The 21,726-nt window shown below is 37.7% G+C and overlaps 1 protein-coding gene across 3 annotated transcripts in view; it reads left to right on the plus strand.

Moving 5' to 3' along the window:
* ankrd11 (ankyrin repeat domain 11) overlaps positions 1 to 21,726 on the plus strand; it is a 105,286-nt gene that overhangs the window by 74,057 nt on the left and 9,503 nt on the right. For all 3 annotated transcript variants that reach the window (XM_069901880.1, XM_069901881.1, XM_069901882.1), the window contains 5 exons: positions 1,726 to 1,873; positions 3,105 to 9,682; positions 13,204 to 13,302; positions 14,197 to 14,340; positions 20,476 to 20,568. In XM_069901880.1, the coding sequence (XP_069757981.1) occupies positions 1,726 to 1,873; positions 3,105 to 9,682; positions 13,204 to 13,302; positions 14,197 to 14,340; positions 20,476 to 20,568 (7,062 nt within the window). The remainder of the gene's footprint in view (positions 1 to 1,725; positions 1,874 to 3,104; positions 9,683 to 13,203; positions 13,303 to 14,196; positions 14,341 to 20,475; positions 20,569 to 21,726) is intronic.

Here is a 21,726-nt window from a genome sequence, read left to right on the forward strand (position 1 = left end):
CGTTCGAATGACTGAATGGTGGCAGTTCCAAAAACCATTTTGGCTCGTGTTGCCTGTTTGCTCACAGCAGAAATCTAACTGCCATTGTCATTCAATATTTTAATTCCCCTCAGGTCTTTTAAATCTTTCCCCTCTCCCTGTAAATCTAAATCTCTAGTTTTTGATTCCTCTAACTCTTGGAGAAAAACTGACTATTGGCCGTTTCTATCCCCTTCAGCCTCCTGTGGACAAGTAGAAACATCCCAATCTATCCATTCTCTTTTGATAGTTTAAGCTATGCTATTTCTAGTAACTTAACATTCTTGTGAATCTTTTCTGCACCTCTTCCATTTTAATGATACTTTTCCTCTAACTGGGTGGTCAGAACTGTGCAGACCTCCCCGTGTCTTGTGCAATTCTCCCATCTTGTTCCTGCTCTTCAAACACGCCAAATGTACCCCCAAAGGATTAGAGTGCCCCATAGATTGGTTCTTGGCCCTTGGTTATTTACTGATTGTATTAATGATCTGGAGAAAGGAACAGAAAGCAAGAGGTTTAATTTGCCAGTGACATTGAAATAGTTAAGAGAAGCTGTTACAATGAGACAGTGGTGATCTGCAACTCTATCAGAGATAAAATGAGTGGGCAAATGCTTGTTAACTGGGTTTTTTATGGGATAGTATGAGGTCATGCACTTCAGTAGGGGGAAATCAAAAGGTAGATTATTATCTAAATGAAGAAAAATTGCCAAGAGTGAAATACAGCAAAACGATAACAGGGGTTCCTTGGCCTCTTTTCCTTTGGGGTTGGAGTTTGGAAATAGGGAAGTATTATCACAATTTTATAGGGTTTTGGTGAGACCAAACCTTGAGTACTGTACAGTTTTGATCCACTGAAGAAAATGGATAGGTAATGGTGAGCATAACACCATTACAGCACCAGTGACCCGGGTTTGAATCTGGCACTACGCGCAAGGAGTTTGTATGTTCTCCACATGTCTAAGTGGTTTACTCAGTGCATTCCAAAGATGTTCAGGGTTAGTAAGTCACATGGGTGTACTTGTGTGGCCCAGGCTTGTGGGCCAAAGGGCATGTGACTGCACTTTATCTCTAAATTTAACAAAAGATCTACCTTTTGGTAACAGTTCAGAAGAGATTTATTCAGCTAATTCATGGAATCGGAGAGTTGTCCCATAACGAGTGGATTTTTTTTTGGAGCTGAGAAGAATGAAGATGATCTTAATTGAAATGTACAGCTCAAAGGGATCATGACAGGTTAATCAATGAGATGTTTTTATTAGTGTCATGGTTTCAATCAATTATTTATTTATAGGATCTGGATGACACTGGTAAGGCTAAAATTTGTTTTGTCGTTCTCTAACAGTCCCCTGAACTGTAAGATTAGTTGAGGAATTTCAGAGGGTCGGACATACCAACCACATTGGTGAATTTGGTGCAGCAAACTATTATGATGGTGGGTTGAAAGACATTAATAAAATTATATGCATTTTGTAATTATTTGATAATTTCATGGTCACTATTTATAAAGATTGAAGGTTTCCTTCAAATTTCATTAAATTTCCAAATTCAAATTTGGTTCACTCAGTTGACAGTTCAGACTTCTGGCTGCTGGGCTCAAATTCAACACAAAGCTGCAGATCATTAGTGATAATACCAGAACATCCACTGATTTGAAGTTGTTTTATTTTTGTTATCTGAACTCTTTTTCTTGTGGGCACTTTTTCAGGTAGTAAAGTTGCTGTTGAAATATGGAGGGAATCCCCACCAGAGTAACAGAAAAGGAGAGACACCGCTCAAAGTTGCCAATTCCCCCACCATGGTGAACTTGTTATTGGGGAAGGGTTCTTGCAGCTCCAGCGATGAGAGTTCAACAGGTGAAAATAGCAAGAGTTTATTAATAGATAATAGTTTAATCTTTGTCTCTTGATTGTAATTTACTGTGCCATTCGTTGTACCAAGTGTATTGATCACACAAGTTTAATTTTCAATAGCAAGTTGGTAAAATTAACAAGTTTTATTAGTGGTAGATGTGTACTTTTTCATTAATTCTTTGGCTCTTAGATTTTAAAAAAATAAACTTACTAATCTTTGTATTGCATGGACACAGAGTTCCAGTACAAAATTGCAATAACTGGATTTAATGGTTTTATATTTGGAAAGGGATGTTTTTTTATTATTTAAGTTCTAGAAATAATGCATCCGAAAGGAATAATTGGGAGAACAGGACTAATTAGTTATGTTCTTCAAACAGCTGGTGTAAATGCAATAAGCACATTGACTTCCATCCAGTTTTAATAATTTCTCAAATTAATTAATGTTCATGAATTCTGTTACAATTGATTCTATTTCTATTATTTAACATTCAGATCTGGAATTCATTGCTATGTAATTTTACCAGTCCTTGAGACTCCATTTTCCAAAAGAATTGATTCAGCATCATCCAGTAAATCATGAATGATATTAACTGAACTAGCTGGTTACAATGTATAATTCTCATATTTGATATTGTGCTACTGGCTTATTTTCAGCCAGTACTTTCCAAGTCCCAGAATTGATTATTATTATGTTAAAAAAAAATTATAAAAGCAGATCATTTGATCCAAAGAAACTGTAAACTGTCTAAGGGCTCCTATCAATATACTTGTACAACTTTTCTGACCTATCTTTTTCTTTTGTGAAGTAATTTGTTTTATCTTTTAAGTGTACTCATGCAGTTTACTTTTCATTGGTGAGTTTACATTCGGATTTCTTGCAAGTCATTAGTTTGGATATAATGACTTGTAGTTTTGCTATTCATTGTAATTGTTCAAGCATCGGTAGCGAGAGTGCAACATCAATATTTTGGTAAAGGGATAGAAAGTTCATGTTTTTGGCATTTTTTAAACAAAGTGTATTCTTTGAACTATTCTTGCTATATACAGTACATCATGAATGCAATTGAAATATTTGCATTGGAAAACCACTTCATAAAATTAATTTGCACCATACTCCAGCAGTCTTGTACATAACAACTTGAAGGCTGAAAGTTATCTTAAACTGGTGTTTTAAAATTATTTGCTTGCATCATCTTGTATAATAATTTGTATCTACTTTATTGCTGTGTAGAAACCTCAGAAGATGAAGATGCTCCCTCAGTTGCTCCCTCCAGTTCAATTGATGGTAATAATACAGACTCTGAATTTGAGAAAGGCTTAAGACACAAAATCAAGCGACAAGAGTTGTCTAAAATAGTTACAGCCGTGAAGGATGAGTATGAATTTGATGAGGATGACGAGGAAGATCGAGTACCACCTGTTGACGACAAGCATTTGTTGAAAAAAGATTTTAGAAAGGATTTGAAAACAAACCGTTGCATTTCTTTTCCTAAATTAGAGACAAAAACATATTCTAAAAGTTCCCTTCTAACACCAAAGAAAACTCCACGACGTATTTTATCGGACACCAACAGTTCAGATGAGGAGGATAGATTAATGCGCTTCTCTCCTCCCCTGGCCAGGCCTTCAGTGTGCTCCAGTCTACCTGTTGCAAGTTCTAAGCAAAGGGAGTCACCAGTAAAAAAACAGAAAAAAGAAAAACCTAAAGTGAAAAAGATATGGAAAAAGGATATGAAAAACAAGGAAGGGAGATTGGATAAGGTTGAAGAGCAATTCAATTCATCGGCAACAGAAAGTAATGATTCGGAAAGTGAGGAGGAGGATATGGGCTCAATACAGAGTGGACGTAGCCTGAAAGACTCATATGTGAGCCAGAAAGAATCAGCAATGTTCTCTTCACTCTCGGCATCCTGCTCAACTTCCCAAGGGAGCTACGCATCATCAAAGCACATTCCCGGTCTTGTGCGACAGCATTCTAAACCCTGGCAAGCTGATGGTTGGAAATCAAACATGTCGCCAGTCTGGTCTGATGTGAGTTCTTTGTCAGATTCTGTAAGAACACGACTAACCAGTGAATCTGGATCTTCTTCAGAAGATTCCAGTTTAGAATCTGTTAAACAAGAGAAAAGAGATCATAGAAAGAAAAACCTTGCTGATGTCGATGAACCAGAGAAAAAAATGGCAGAAGATATCTTCAAGATTTTGAATGCAGATGAAATAGTTCAGAAATTTGATAAACAGGGCAAAGTTGTTAAAAAGCATAAAATGAAGCACAAGCATAAAATGAAAGACAAAGGAAGATCTCAGAATATGCTGACAGGCAATGATAAGTTTTCAAAAGGTTTGACTCTAGAAACCGATGAATTAAAGCAAAAATTAGGAAAGTCTTTAGAAGCAGAAAACCTTTCAATTGATAGAGTAAAAATAGTAAAACATGATAAAGAACAACTGAAGAAGGAAGAAAAAGAAAAACTTTTTAAAGTCAAATCTGAAGAAAAAGACTGGATACTCAAAGATGAAGTAGGGAAAGCTTATAAAGAAGAAAAGTTAAAGAAAATCAAAGATCTCTCCAAAGATAATTGCAAGTCTATAAAAGAGGAGAAAATTTTTAAGGTAGATAAAGACAAATGTTTTAAAGAGAAAGCTTTTAAAGAAGAGAAGCTTAAAATCCACAAAGATGACCAGAAAAGGGCAAAGGACAAATTTTTGAAGGGTGAAAAACATCTGAAACAGGAAAAAGAAAAATCTGCAAAAGATGACAAGGAAAAACTAAAACAAGATAAAGTTCAGAAAGATGAATCGGATTATGAAGATCCGAAGACTAGGAGTCACTTTCTAGACACTGATGATCGGTTTAGTGTGTCCGATTTCGAAGAAAAATGGTTTTCAGATTTGTCGTCCAATTCTTCTCTGTTTGATGTCAAAGGGGAAGCCAATTGGTGTTTTCCAATGAAAGATTTCAAAGAACTCAAAGATGGTGCAACAGGGAAAATGGCTGCTGAAATTATGAAAGAAGAATATAAGGAAAAGAGAAAAGAATCCAAGTTTAAAGATAAGCGAGAACTGAATGAAAAGCGCTGTGATAAAGACTGCTTACGAAGGACAGAACGTGACTATGTTGATAAAAGTGCAGAGAAGAAAAAAGATGAACTTGATAAACATAAACTGGGACAGGGCTGTTTCCAAGAAAAAGAGAAAAGGAGGAAAGAGTCTACTGAAATTATTAAAGACAGAAAAGATAAAGAAGGCATTGAAAACACTAAAGAGCGAAAAGACAGCATTGCTGAATCCATTAAGGAAAGAAGAGAGTTTAAGGGAAAGCCAGATGATGTCTCTAAAACAGATTCTGAGTGTGGAAATGAAAACTTCTTCAAAGAAAAGCTTGAATGTGATTTCATTGGAAGGGCATTGGAAGCAAGGGAGAGGCATTATTCAGGAAAAGAGAAGGAAAAAAAGGATGGAACTGAAAAGAAGGAAAAGATAAAAATTGAAAAGTGCAAAGAAAGATCGAAGGATAGAACATCAGTTGAAATCGAGAAAGAAAAAAATGAGAAGAGCATGGCTGATAAATTCTTAAAAGACAAAGATGTGGATAAAGAAAAACTATTCAGAGAACTGGGTGGTTTCAAAGATAAAAAGGAACAAAAGGAAAAGATCAAAGATAACTTCAGCCGAGACAAGGACAGAAAAATGTCATCAGAACTTGGCAAAGAGAAGAGAGACAAAAGTGTAACGGAAAAACATGCAGAAAAAGATAAGGACTTTAAAGAAAGAAAAGAGAAAGAAAAAACAGATAAGCATAAAGGAATTGATATGGAACTTGGAAAAGAAAATACTTGGCATAGCATAGCAAATGACATCTTCACAGATGAAAGTGGAGACGAGTTTGATTATTGTGACAAAGAACTTGGGAGTAATGAAATGTGCAAAAGTGACTTACTGCATGACAAGGAGGAGGCTAAAGCAGAGAAAGAACTGTTTCCTCATGAGAAACACCGAAAATACTCAGGTGATAAACAATATTCAGTCGAGAAACCGAGAGAAAAAGATAAGAAAAAGGATAAAATAGTAACCGACTATGTGAAGGATAAGAGAGAAAAATGCTTGCCTGAAAAACACAAAGAAAAGAAGGAGAAGGAATTAGTTGATAAATTTAAAGAAAGGAAGGACAGAGTATCGACAGATCCAAACATAGAAAAGAAAATTAAGCCAATGCTTCTAGAAAAGTTAGAAAAACAGCACTCCAGTGATGAAAAGTTGAAAGGTAAGCCAAAAGAAAAAACTGACAAAGAACTTTTCATTAAAGAAAGGAGGTTATCAAAAGGAATTCCAGTAGAAGAAGAAAAGAAATGCTCTGAAAAACTACAAGGTTCAACTTTTAATGAATTCAAAGAGGACTCCGCTGACAAAATCAGTGAAGTTTCTTCTGACAGCTTTTCAGAGCGAGCACATGATTCCACAATGGGCAGTTCAAGTGAAGGTTTGAATGCTGGTCAAGACAATGCAGATGAAAAGTTGAAGGATTCCCTAAATGTTTTGTATCAACATGAAAAAGGCAAAGAAAAGGAGAGAAACAGACATCTGTCATCATCATCAAGAAAAAATGAGAGAGACAAGATGAAAAAAGAAAAGCGGGATAAGTCAGAGGAATTCAGAGAAACTGCTGGTAAACGAGATGGTCCAGTGCTTGAACGAGAGCCATTAATGCCAGATGGAGATTGCCAAAGTCAATCTTTAAAAGCTGAGAAAAATGATGAATTAGACAAAAGTGGAGATGCTGTTTTAAATGAGAAGAAAGATAAGAATGAATCTGAAAAGGAATTATCTAAAAAAGTAGAGAAGGTCTCTAGTGTTTTTATTGGTATTAAGGATAGAGAAAAGAAAAAGAGAGACAAACATAAGGATAAGTCGAAAGATGACAAAGAAAAACACAAGGAAAAACATGGAGAATTAACTATGGTATTCAAGAATTCAAAAGAAGAACATAAATCAAGTCTGAAAGAGTCCTTCCCTTTAGTTAGAGAGTTGAGTGGAAACAAAGAAAAAGGAAAAGATGACTGTTCAAAAAATATTGAAATCAGGCAGAAGGAAAAAGTCAAAGAGAGTTCAGAAAAGGAAAAAAATGAATCTTATAAATTTAGAACCACAGAAAATGATAAAATAAACCAAACTAAGGAGGTAACACGCAAGGACATGAAACCCAAGGAAAAACTTCTTGGTGATGGAGACCTGATGATGACCAGCTTTGAACGTATGCTAAGTCAGAGAGATCTAGAAATTGAAGAACGTCATAAAAAGCATAAAGAACGAATGAAACTGAAGGAAAGGATGAGATATAGGTCAGGAGATCCCAAGTTGAGAGAGAAAAGCCGAAGTACGGAAGAAATGCGCAGAAAAAATTTTGATGTGTTAACAAAAAAATGTTCGCTTGATTCTCAACAAAAGGATAAAAAGCTTAAGGACCAAGGACCAAACCAAATTATGGCATTGGATGCAAATACAAAGATTCAGCCAGTTACTTGCCCTGATGTGAAAGACTGGCTCCCAGCTCCTGGACTGAAAACAAATTTACCTGCTTCTCCAAGATCTGATCAAGATCAGCCAACAGATGTTCCAAAGATGACTCCAATGGTTTCTTGTCCAAGTTATGAAGATTTACTGCCTGCTCCCCATATGCCTAACTGTGTGAATGAAGATTTTGCTGATCTGTTTGAAGGAATAGAATCCCAGAATTCAGTGATTATGTCAGCAATATCCATGAATGCCTGTTCTCCTACCTTTTTTGATAGATATATAAATATCCCCACAACTATTCAAGGCAATCCAAATCAGACATCAACCAGCCTTTTTCGATCCATGTCAATGGATACCAAAAGGCGACAAGAAGGACTTGATGTTAATTCTGAAAAGATCTTCAGGCAACAGAGTGTTCCTGCTTCAGCAGCGTATGAAACTTCTATTCCACAGCCAATGGAGGAAAACATGGTTGGTCATTCAGAGAGATTATCTGGCTTGTCACCATGCGTTTCACCTGAGTATGGAATTTCCTCACCACAACTGGAACAGCCCCATTCTAGAGTTGCAAAGTCATTCATTGAAAATCTTGCCCCTCAGCCTGAAAGTGTTCTTAATCATTTGCATGAAAAACAATTGTCATCACAAAACCCTGATCCATTGGAACAATCTCTAGATAGCTTAGTTTCTGATTATGCCTTGCCATTAGATTCTTCAGAGCAGCAACCAAATACTACTTCAGCTTTAAATGCCAGTTTTGTGCCTACATCTGGAGACCCATTTATTTCCAATGAGTTAGCCCAGAATAAGCTAAGCTATCCATCTTCTCCACACAGACCAAGTGAACAGCTAACCCTCAGCCCAATGAGTAACTCTTTGGAGCATTCTGTGAATTGGTCAATGGGTTCTGAGTTGAACCTGAAATCACCTAGTTCATTCAGTGAAAATACCAGACCACTTTGTCCCTCAGACATCATACACAGTACCGCATTGCCATTTGTTTCATCCATGTTATCTCATTTTCCTGAATGCCCTGTCCAGTGTCCAGGATCAGTGCCTGACATGGAGCAAGATGAAAACAGAAGTAATATGTCAGGAGTGGACCAAAGGGAAGAGTCAGTCGCATTGGACAGTGCTTTTCAATTTGTGTCTCCAGTTCAAGCAAATTCACCATTTGATACCTGCAAGCCACTTCCTGACAAACCTTGCACTGTTGTGTCAGAAATGCACAATGTGGTTGTGGAAACGCCACAGGAACAAATTAAAGGTTCAGAAAAATGTGATGAGCTGCAACAAAATACTGCTGCTATGCAACAAGAGCCCCCTTTGCCATGGTCTGATTCCTTTCCAAATTCCATTGATGATCTTGATTTGGGGCCATTTTCACTTCCAGTGCTGCCATTACAAGACAAAGAAGATCCTGACATAGAAATGACAGAACCCAAATCTGAAGAAAGGGCCAAGATAAATGAAGCTAGTGATCCTGTAGTTATTACACATAGTGATGGTGCAGGTCATGCTGCTGTCTCAACAGGGGAAGAAGAACCTGGAGCTATCAGTGAGATTCTAAAAGCAGTTGCTACATCAATGGGAGATCACATTGAAGATACTATAGAACAAAAGTTAAGTGCTGAGGAAACCAGAAAAAGGGGTAATCAGCAAATTTCACTGCAGGAGACTGAAACAAGTACAGAATTTGAAGATGTGGCTATGGCAATTACTTCTAATTCATTGGTAGAAGACACCGTAGTCAAAGTGCTTGAAACAGCAGAAGCAGTGTCCAAACCTGTGACTGATGCAACAAAGGCAACCAAAGTAGAAGATATTCCTCAACGGATCACAAGGAACCGTGCACAAATGTTGGCTAATTTGAACAAGCAAAATAATGCGATCACCCTAGAGAAGGATATTCCTTCAGCTCAGTTAGGAAAGCCAAAAGGACGCATCATAGAGGAGGATGATTCACAGGTACAGCATCCACGCAAGAGAAAAATTCCTCGTGCAAATCATCAACCAATGATTCTCAACCCATCAGTGCAGCAGACTCGAGAAATGTTCCAGCAAACATTGGCAGCTATTGTTGATGCAATTAAATTGGATGACATTGAACCATATCACAGTGACAGATCAAACCCCTACTTTGAGTATCTTCAAATTCGTAAAAAGATTGAAGAAAAACGCAAGATCTTGTGCTGCATCATCCCACAAGCACCTCAATGCTATGCTGAATATGTCACCTACACTGGTTCCTATTTGTTGGATGGAAAACCTCTTAGCAAACTCCATATCCCTGTGGTAAGTGGAAATCATTCTATTTCCCAGTTTTCTTGTGTTGCTCTGTGGGTTCATTGGATGCAGTCTCATCCATTCATTTAATTTTTAGTAGCTTGCCAAGGTTGTGATCATCCATGAGTTATTCATGACTTGAATGTAATCATAGTTCTGAAGTTTCAGAATGTCCAGTTACATATATTTGGGCACTGAATTGCAGCTGATAACCAAACTTTGCCAATTTGTTACCACTCCTAATGGCTTCTAAATTATTTTTTATGAAAATTTGAAGAGAGTTTACAATTCACGCAAGTAGTTCTGGACAAAGTAGGTAACCTATTGAAATTTTTTTGTGTGACATCTGAAAAATGATGCACATTCAATTAATGCACTGGAGGGATCAGATGTACAGTGAAAGTTATGCTTGTCAGAGTACATACATGACATCACATACAACCCTGAGATTCTCTTTTCCTCTGGGCAAGGCAGAATTAGCACTTATTGGTAGTACAGAAAAATGAACACAATGTAAACAAATAAAGAACTGTAAACAGATAACAAATGTAAATAAACTGGGAAATAAAGAGAGAATTTAAAAATCAATGGAATGCAAAAGTAAGAGTCCTTGAATGAGTCCCTGATTGAGATTGTTGTTGAGTCTGATGGTGGAGGGGTAGCAGCGGTTCCTGAACCTGGTGGTGCGTCTTGTGGCATGTTTTCTTGATGGCTGCAGCAAGAACACAGTGTGTGCAGGGTGGTGTGGGTCCTTGATGATTGCTGCTGCTCTCTGACGGCAGTGTTCCCTGTGGATGTTCTCGATGGTGAGGAGGGTTGTGTAATTTAGAGCTGCCTAATGTTGTTAAACAACTTGCCTCAACACCAGAGGAACCTGATGAATTCCTGAGTGGATGCCAAGCTCTGTGGTAGTCTACTGCATGCAGCACAACCTCACCTACAATTTCTTCCTTGCTATACAGCATACCCTTCATAGACAGCTGTATGGTAAGAGAGAAGAAATAAAATGGGCTTGATTTCTGTGTCCATCTTTGTCCTGTTGCCCTCCATATCTCTACCACACTGGCTCTAGGAAGTCTGGTGTGTAATGTGGGATCTCAATTTGAGTTGGAGCACTCCACCTTGGGTGGCTCTCTAAACACAACAGCAAAGAAGCTAACAGATTGGTAAGGCTGCGGAAAGGAGTACAGTTGTTTTGAGGAGTAAGTTCCACTCTCTGGAGTGTTGTCTCAAGTACAACCCTGTGCTAGTAGTCTTAGTGTGTGAAATTGAGGACATGTTTATCTTGATCTCTGGCATCTGTACCACCTAACCAAGTGATAGTTTTTTGATTTTTAAAAACACACCCAAATGCAAGAGGAGCCCAGTCAACCTTCTCAGTGTCTTTTGAAGACAAAGATATATTTTTACCTGCGTTTTGGCCCTGAGCAGAATAAGAATATGCAGAAGCAGGAAGTCCCAGAATTCAAATAATGTGGGAGGAATCCAGATCAACAAAAGGCATTAATTGGATGATAAGGGACAAGGTAAGAATTTATCATGTCTGTGCAAAAGGAGACAAAGAATGGAGAGATGATGGGGGAACAAAGTTCGGTGGGGCGGGGGGGGGTGTAGTTTAACAAAAACCAGAGAAGTCGATATTAATGCCATCCAATTGGAGGGTGCCCAGTTGGAAGATGGATGAGGTGTTGTTCTTCAATTTCAGTTGGTCTCAGTCTGGCAGTGCATGAGACCATGAACAAACATGTCAGCAAGGGAATGGAATGGGAAATTGGGTGGCCACTGGGAGATTGCGGTGAATGCCGAGATTCTCCCAGTCTGCATCTGGTCTCTCCGATGTAGAGATCATAACGGGAGCACTGGATGCAGTAGATGACCCCTGCAGATTCACAAGTGAAATTTTGCGTTACTTGGTTTGGGGCCCCGAATGATGGTGAGGGAGGAGATGTGGGTGCAAGTAGAGCATCTCCTGTGGTCACAAGGGTAGGTCCTAAGGGGATGATTTGTGGGGAGGGAGGAGTGGTCTCTGCACGAGGCAGAGAATGGAATATGTGTCTCATAGTGGGATCGTGTAATAGGTGGCTGAAATGGCGGAGGAAGATATGTTGAATGCGGAGGCTGATAAGGTGGTAGGTGAGGACAAGAGGAATCCTATCCTTGTACCAGGGGACCAGAGCAGATGTGTGGATAATGGAGGATTTGTGGGTGAGGGCCAAATTGATGGTTGTAGAGGGAAAGCCACATTGTTTGAAGGAGGAGGACATCTCTGATGATCTGGAATAGAAGTCCTCATCCTGGGTGCAGATGCAACAGAGATGAAGGAATTCAGAGATTGGAATGGAATCCTTTCAGAGTGGGAAGAGGTGTAGTCGAGGTAGCTGTGGGAGATGGTGGGTTTTTAGAAGATGTCGGTTGAGAATTTGTCTCCTGAGATGGAGACTGGGCACCCTCCAACTGAATGGCATTAATATTGACTCCTCTGACTTTCGTCAAACTTTCCCCCATCCTCTCTCCATTCCTTACCTCCTTTTGCACAGACATGATAAATTCTTACCTTGTCCCTTATTGTATTCAATTAACAACTTTTGTTGGTCTGGATTCCTCCCCCATTGTTTGAATTCTGAGATTTCCTGCTTTTTCCTTGAAAAAGGGCTCAGGCCTGAAATGTTGGCAAAATATCTGTCTTCTATAAATGCTGAAAAAACAGCCGAGTTCCTCCAGCATTTAGGTGTGTCTTTACTACAATCACAGTGTCGACAGACTTTCGTGTTTCACAAAGTTTTTCGAAATCCAAAATTAAGAGACTTTTTTTAAGAAAGATTTTTTTTTAAAATAAATCCTTGTTTCTATTTTATGCAGCTTGAAGATTGGAAAGAACAAGTTTTCTAAAATTGAACAATTTAATACTGAATCTTTTGAGATTGCAAACATGGAAAGATGAGATTTTTGTTCCTTCAGCTTGCATTAGGCCTTATTGTAAGAGTGCAGGATGCCACAGATAGGGAGTCAAGTGATGAATTAAAGTGAGTGACAACCGGAAGCTTAAACCAGAATTTTAACTGGTACTTGCCATCAACTGGTTTTAGTAAAATATATTAAACAATACCAAACTTGTCACTTGGTAATTCCACTGGAGCTTTAGTTTGTGTACATGAAATATAAACAATATTTATAAAATACATAAGAAAACTGAACGTTGGCAGTTACGTTAAATATTCTAGGTAACGTATTTTTAAGACTTGGTCAACTAAATACAGTATAGACATCTGACAATAATCTGCTGAAATAGCTGTAATTCCTATTGTCATAATTTTGGAGAACAAATATATTTGATACATTTTTGAATTTTTTTTAGTGCCCTCCAACACTTGTACATGATTTAGTGAAATGTGTTTTAATTTTTAAACATAGGAACAAACAATTGGGTTATGTTTGCATTTGGTAAAGTTTATAAGTTACATTAAACAAATTACAGGTTTAATATGAAGCAGGAAGTTCTCAACTTTAATGAAATTATTTCAATTTCTTAGATTGCACCACCTCCATCTTTATGCGAACCTTTGAAGGAACTTTTCAGACAGCAAGAGGCTGTGCGTGGGAAATTGCGCCTTCAACATAGCATTGAAAGGGTAAATTATGTCATCCAAAAAAACTGATTTCTTCCTCTCATATTTTCAATTTGACAGAAAATTCATTAATGTTGCCAATATACTGTGTATAGAAATAGAAATGGCATAAAGCAGACATGGAAATATTGTAGATTGCCATATTATTTAAAACTGTATCTTTAAACATTTGTGCATTTGATTATAAGTTCTCTTGTCATCTTACAAAGTTTAAAAAAGATCTTTCCACGATTTGTATTAATCTGATGCTTAACTTTAACGACTGTTGTGACGCAAGATGATGGAAACAAGAATGTTTATGTAAATCTTACTTTTGATGTCATCTGCCAGCTAGTGATCTTTATTATCTCAAAAGAAATTTTTAAAAAAAGAAAATAAACTCAGCCCATCAGCTCATAATTAAACAAAACAGGGATGATTAGAGGTGGAGGAGGGGATATTTTCAATGTCCAATTAATTGATCCATGCTTCGGAACTGATACGTAAAATTCTTTGCTGTATGTAGGCTCTCACTACTAGTGCTATCTGCTACCTGCTGGTGCCTCATTGCAAACTCAGCCCCTTCAAAGCGAGCTTGAATAACGACTTATTTACACATTACAAATATGATACATTTACTATTGCAGGGAAGCTCAGCATATTCAATCATTGAAATAATTTGTTTTAATCTCTTTCACTGGAGGTAATTAGTGCAGATACCTGAAAAAAAATTAATCAATTTACGAGATCAATGAGGGATATTTGGATAGATAATTGTATTAATTAATTTTTTCTTCACTTTTTGTCTTCTAAAACTTCGAGATCAGTTAATAATAGGTTAATTGAAAAATGGCTTTTAATACTTTTTAATTTTAAAGATCTTGGGGGTAAAAAACATAAACTTTTTGTAATCATCAGGAGAAGCTGATAGTTTCATGTGAGCAAGAAATTCTGCGAGTGCACTGTCGAGCAGCAAGAACAATAGCAAACCAAGCTGTGCCATTCAGTGCTTGCACAATGTTGCTTGATTCTGAAGTTTACAACATGCCATTGGAAAATCAGGTCAGTGCAAAAACATTTTTTGGATTTCAATTTTGTGATTTCTTCTGCTGATTGAAATTTACCAACAATCTTTATGACTAGAATAACAGCCTAATCCTCGAAACAACTGCAATGGGAAAGAGATGGTCATCCCATCTTTGTAAACTGTATATTTGCTTAGAGGGTGTACAGAAAGGTACAAGAGTCCTTGTGATGATACATTCCCAGCATCATAACAGAAGACTTTGATGTGGGCAGTTCCAAGAACATCTTCAGAGTTCCAGTGATACTAGAAGACTGTCGACTTTTTGGTCTGCTCAAACTTGTTGATCTTACTCCAGTGAGATGTGGGCAAGGGAATGTATTTTTGACTGCAGGAGTATGTGCTGAGGGATGCATTGAGGTGTAGTGCAGCTAATGCAAGATCACTGTGGGGAAGAAGCACAATTTAGGGTAGGGGGTGCCCTGTTGAAAATGCTTAATGCTACATTAATACAGCAACAAAATGTTTATGTGAATATGCCAAGAATGGAAAAAGACTTTGTATTCTTTTCCTTTGTATATATTTTTTAAATTGTCAAGTTAATTTCTGAAATTAAAAATATTCTCCTCTGGGTGCTGCCTGACCCAGTGAGTTCTTTCAGCAGATTGTGCACAGCAGATTGTGCACAGTAAGATTTGTATCTTTTTGCAATCATGTTTCTTGTTACTTTGCAGACTGGAACATTGCAAATGTAGAACTCTATAAATTATTCAAATTTCTCATGAAGTTTATTTCTCTGGGGCAAAATAAGGGAAAATGACAGACAAGGCATCTCTTTCCGTATGTTAGGATTTCCATATACAAATTTACAATTCAGACAAGTTGTTTCTAACTTGCCATTTCTGTAAACGGAATTGGTTTACAGAATCAAGATGAATCTTCATCCTTAGAAGTCTTAAAGTAGGTCCCATGTAAAGCTTTTAATGCTTTATGATTTTTGACCATTTAATGGTTATTAGTTATAGTGAGAAGTACTCAAGATTGCCATAGATCACATTCGTTTTAAATAATGACATCATCTTTCCAGCATTTCAGAACTAGGAAAAATTAGAAATCAAACTTGTTTTATGTTGCAAAGAGGGCCAAGTTTAAAAAAAAAAATCATGCAAAGATCTGATGGGCTGGATACAAAATAGGATGGAATGCACACATGGTGTTTGTGCAGGAGGTGGAAATGATCAGAGCTCATTAATTGCAGATGAACTGCATGAATAGATAATCAAAAAAGATTGATTAAAAACGAGCTCAGGTTTGTCACATTATACCTGGTACAATCAGAAGTCCTTATTGTATGAGCAGTCCACTAAGTATATTATCTTCTTTCTTTGGCTTGGCTTCGCGGACGAAGATTTATGGAGGGGGTAAATGTCTACGTCAGCTGCAAGCTCGTTTGTGGCTGACAAGTCCGATGCGGGACAGGCATCTTAGTACAAAGTGAAAGAACAAGAATATGTTACAATGATGAGATCAATTAGTACATGACAAAGGCAGGATGGGAACGCTATTGTGAGGTTCATTCAGAAGCCTGATGGCTGCAGGGAAGAAACGGAATTTGAGCCTGTTGGGCGTGATTTCACTTTTTTTTTAAGACTTTCTCCAACAAGAAGAGGGAGAACAGTAGGCCCAATGCAGGATGGGTCCTTTGGTATGTTAGGTTGTCTTTCTGAAGCAGCGGGAAGTGTGGATGGAATTGATGGAGAGGATAAAGGTTTGTGTGATCTGCATTTCACTTTCTGCAGCTTCTTCCAATTTTGGATGAAGCAGCTTTTGTACCATGCTGTGATGCAGGTTTTCAATCACGTAAGGGACAATACCAAACCTAGTCTTCTAGGGAAGAAGAGGCATTGGTCCACTTTCTTGACTGTTACATTGGTGTGGTTTGTCCAGTTCAGGTCAGTGGAAACACTTACTTCCAAGAACTTGAACCTATCCACTTCAGAATCATTGATATGGTCTATACCCCCTCCGCGTCAAGTCTGTGATTGGTGCCTTACTCTTACTGACATTGAAGGAGAGATTGCTATCTTGGCATCAGCCCACTGGACTCTCTATCTCCTTGTATTCTGTCTTGTAATTATTTGTTATCCAGCCTACGACTGCGGAATGGTCAGCAAACATAAAAATGGAGGGAAAGAGGATCAAAACAAACTGCTGGAAGCTACAAATGAAATTTGAAATCTGCCAATGCTGGGAATCTGAAATAAATATTAAAAATGCTGGAAAACATCAGCAAATCAGGCAACATCTATGGGGGATTCAAGACACAATTTTGAAAAGTTGACTATCTCTCATTTCACTTTTTCTAACATTTACTATTTTGATTGCTGGAAATGCAAAATGCACTGGGGGGGGGGCGGAGAAACATTGCAGATACAGGAAATCAGAGGAAAATAGAATATATTTAAGTATAGAACAAGTCAAACACCATTTACCTGAAAAAGCCATGTTGACCCTATGTATTTGTATTGTGATATTCCAAGTGTACTATAATGCACTCTAGCATTTTTCCTTTCATCTGAAGTTATGCTAACTGATCAATTGTTCTGTTTTCTTTCTAGCTTTCACATTTGTAATTTACTGACCAAAATTTAGGAACTCTGCAGAGGTCATTCTCAGTAGCTGAAGTTGCTTTTATAAACAGAAGCAGGATCTAGGGAATTGTTAGCATTTGGGCCCATTCATTTACCTTTTACTTACATTCATTTTTAAAGCTCTATCTTTTTTGCCCTTTCCAATTATTATTTTGTATGTTGTTAATATCTTTCACAATGGTCATGCTTATTTCACTTCTGTCACTATTATTTATTCACCTGTCTTAGAACCATAGAGCACCAAAGCACAGAAACAAGCCCCTTCGACCTTTCTAGTCTGTGCCAAACCATTTTTTTTTTTGCCTAGTCTCACTGACTGGCACCCAGTTCATAGCCCTCCATTCCTCTCCCATCCATGTCCCTGTCCAAATTCTTTTTAAATGTTAAAATTGAACCTGCATTCACCACCTCAGTTGGCAGCTCGTTCCACACTCTCACCACTTTCTGCATGAAGAAATTTCCCCTCATGTTCCCCCTAAACCTTTCCCTTTCACTCTTAACCCATGGCTTGTATCTCACCTACCCTCAGTGGAAAAAGGCTATTTACTTTATCTATTCCCTTCATAATTTTAAATACCTCTATCAAATCTCCCCTCATTCTTCTGTGCAGGGAATAAAATCCTAACCTGTTTAACCTTTCCCTGTAACTCAGTTCATGAAGTCCGGGCAACATCCTAGTAAATCTTCTCTGCACTCTTTCTATTTTATTGATATCTTTCCTGTAGTTAGGTGACCAAAACTACACACAATACTTCAAATTTGGCCTACCAATGTCTTATACAACTTTACCATAACATCCCAACTCCTATACTCAGTACTTTGATTATGAAGGATGATATGCCAAAAGCTTTCTTTACAACCCTATCCACCTGTGACGCCACTTTTCAGGGAATTATGTATCTGTATTCCCAGGTCCCTCTGTTCTTCCACACTTCTCATTGCCCTACCATTCACTGTGTTTGTCCTTTCAAAATGCAACCCTCACACTTGTCTGTATTAAATTCCATCTGCCATTTTTCCAGCTGGTCCAGATCCCTCTGAAAGTTTTGAAAACCTTCGTTGGCAACAACACCTCCAATCTTAGTGTCATTTGCAAACTTGCTGATCCAATTTACCACATTGTCATCCAGATCATTGATATAGATGACAAACAACAATGGTCCCAGCACTGATCCCTGAGGCACACTACTAGTCACAGGCCTCTAGTCTGAGAAGCAATCATCCACCACTACTCTGTGGCTCCTCCCGTCCAGCCATTGTTGAATCCAGTTCATTACTTCACCAGGAATATCTAGCATCTGAACCTTCCTGATTAACCTCCCACGTGGGACCTTATCAAAGGCCTTACTGAAGTCCATGTAGACAACATGCACAGCCTTTCCTACATCAACCATCCTGGTAACCTCCTTGAGAAACTCTATAAGATTGATTAAACACGACCTACCATGCACAAAACCATGTTGACTAACCCTAATCAGTTTCTGGCTATCCAAGTAATTGTACATCTGATCTCTAAGAACACCTCCCAGTTATTTACCTACTACTGACGTCAGGTTCACTGGCCTATAATTTCCAGGGTTACCTTTGGAGCCTTTTTTCAACAATGGAACATAAGCTACCCTCCCATCCTCCGGCACTGCACCCATGGCTAAGGACATTTTAAACATTTCTGCCAGAGCCCCTGCAATTTCTACACTAGGCTTCCTCAAGGACCATGAGAATATCTTGTCAGGCTCTGGAGATTTATCCACCCTTATTTGCTTTAAAACAGCAAGCACTTCCTCCCCTTTAATCTGTATCGGTTCCATGACCTCGCTGCTTGTTTTCCTTACTTTCCACAACTCTTGTGCCTGTTCCTAAGTGAAAACTGATTGGGTGGGGGTGGGGGGGGGGAGAAAACATTTAAGATCTCCCCCACCTCTTTTAGCTCCATACAAAGCTGACCACTCTGATCTTCAAGGGAACCAGTTTTATCCTTTACTATCCTTTTGCTCTTAATATACCTGCAGAAATCCTTAAGATTTTCCTTCACAAAGCCAACCCAACCTCATTTTTTAGCCTTCCTTATTTTTTTCTTGCATTTTTTATACATCTCATGCACCTCATTTGCTCCATGTGTCCTATACCTGCTATACCTCTCCCTTCTTCCAAAGCAGATCCCCAATATCCCTTGAAAACCAAGGTTCTCTGTGCTTTCTAACCTTGCCTTTAATCCTGGCGGGAGGAGCATACAAACTCTGTACTCTCAAAATTTCACCTTTGAAGGTCCTGGTTTTTAAGAGGCTAAAATTTACATTTGTTATGTTCTTTTTGAATCTCTTGCTCGTCTCTTCAAAGAGGAATATTTCTTGCTAGCATCCAGTCACAATCCATTTCCTGCCTTTTTAATCAATTTTTAGTTGTACCATGCTGCTTTTTAAATGATGTGTATTCGTTGGATCTGTAACCATTTACCACATGCCTTTGAAAGCTTGGTTAATCAAATGCTATTAATTCATTTACCAAATTTATGAATGCTCTATGCATTCAGACAAAAGAACTTTTAATTTTGGCTTTTAAATCATTAATTATTTGAATTCAATTATGTTTTACTCCATCCTTTAGTTGACTGGACTGTTAGTTGGACTGGACATCAGTACATAAACCTTAAACCTTTATAAATGCTCGTCATGTATTTTATCTGTTCGCAACTGTTGTTGTTGCTTTGCTTCTGTTGAATGTATAACATTTAAATAAAGGAAAAATTCTATGAATACTGTGAATATGAAATATTAACTTCTTCCCTTTGCAAGTGCTGTCAAAATACATGCTGCTTCTGATAATACCAAATTGCAAGTGGTGGTTTAATACTGAGTTGTTGTTTGGAAAATACTATTTTTCTAATTTTTTTTTAATGGAGACTACAGTTCAGCATTGCAAAAATGGTCAAAACTTTATACTGGAAGGCATTGAGATAGCTGGTCAAACTTGAGACAAAACTCTGTTCAGGTGACTCTCTACCTCCTCTGTACAATTTAGTTTCCATTCAATTTGGGGTTATCAGTAACTTTGATGCACCACACTTGGTCCTCTATTCCAAATTGTTGCATATTGTGAACAGTTGGAGGCCCGGCACTGATCCCCGCAGTATTCTGTTCACCATTAATGGCCAACGAGAGAATACCCATTTATCCCAATTCACTACTTCGATTGGTTGACATCCTATATCAATGCTAATACCTTACCACAACTCTTTTCTTGTGTTTGAGTCTTTAATCTGGCACCTCACCAAACACCTTCTGGAAATCCAAGTACACAACACACACCTGTACCTCTCTATCCACGATGCTCATTATGTCATCACTCTTGTATTATAAGGCTTCACAAGATGTCCTCTTGTATGATCTGAAATGTAATAGTGTACTATTTGCCTTGATGGTTTCCACTCGAGCAATTAACAATTATGTTAACTATTTAACTGAATTTTTAAAATATAATTTGTATTGTGAATTAAATATTCTAATGCTTTGTTTGGTTGCATAGGGTGATGAAAAGACATCAGTGAGGGATCGATTTAATGCTCGGCAGTTTATTTCATGGCTACAAGATGTAGATGATAAATATGATAGAATGAAGGTAACTGTTTTTATCCTAATATATTGTACCATGAGTTTTAGGAATAAGTACCGAAACATTGGAGTATTAAACGACATGATTTCAAATATTAATTTCCACAACTAAACTTCTAGTATTTTCAACTATTCAAAGTTTATATCCTTATGATGCAGATTTAGATTTATTTAAAGGAGACAGAAACAATTAATGCAGCAATAGATCTTTTCTGCGCTTCTTAAGACCACAAATTTAATGCTGCTTGTCTTAAACTTTGAAATTTGAATCAGACTGTGATTTGTTTTAGCTGAACAAAGATTAAAGTTGTATTAAGATTTAAACTTAGTGAAAATCAAAGGAAGGTTATACTGAATGCTGGCATTCCATTTTTAAGGTTGCTATTTCAGTATTTTGCAAAAGGAAAATTTGAATGGATTCATTCCATAACGTAATTCTTTTTCTGTCTCCTCCGATGTGCAATTCTTCTTAGACTTTTAAGAAATAGCAGTATGGTCATCAGGCTATCTCTGCCATTTAAAAAAAATGTCATGGCTGATCTGGCTGTAGACCAAGCTTCACCTTCCTGCATTATCCCCATAACAATTAATTCCCCTACAAAACAAAAAAAATCTACCCAACTCTGTCTTTAAATCTATTTAATAGACACCCTCTACTACTTACTTGGGCAGAGAATTCTACTGATTAGTTCCTTCTCGTTCTTGATCTAAATTGACTCCCCCAAATCTTGAAGCTATGTTCCCTTGTTCTCGTCTCATCTACCAATAGAGACAACTTTCTTGCCTCTATCTTATCTATCCCTTTCATAATTTTGTTTCTGTAAGATTCCCTCTTGTTTTTCTGAATTCCAGCGAGTATATAGTCCCAAGCAATTCAATCTCTCTTCACAGGCTACTTCCCAGATTTCTAGAATCAGCCTGGTGAACCTCGTTTGCACCACCTCCAAAGCAAATGTATATTTTCAAATAAGGAGACCAGAACTGTATATAGTACTCCAGGTGCTGCCTCACCAGTACCCTATATGTTTGTAGCAGTCTCACTATGCAGTCTCTTTCACAATTAAAACCAACAGTTTATTTGCCGCCTTGATTACCTCCAAATTAACCTTTTCCAATTTATGTACAAGCATTCCTGAGTCCCTCTGCATGGCAATATGCTGCAATC

This window comes from Narcine bancroftii, chromosome 10 (genome assembly GCF_036971445.1).
Source record: "Narcine bancroftii isolate sNarBan1 chromosome 10, sNarBan1.hap1, whole genome shotgun sequence".
NCBI classification, from domain to species: domain Eukaryota; kingdom Metazoa; phylum Chordata; class Chondrichthyes; order Torpediniformes; family Narcinidae; genus Narcine; species Narcine bancroftii.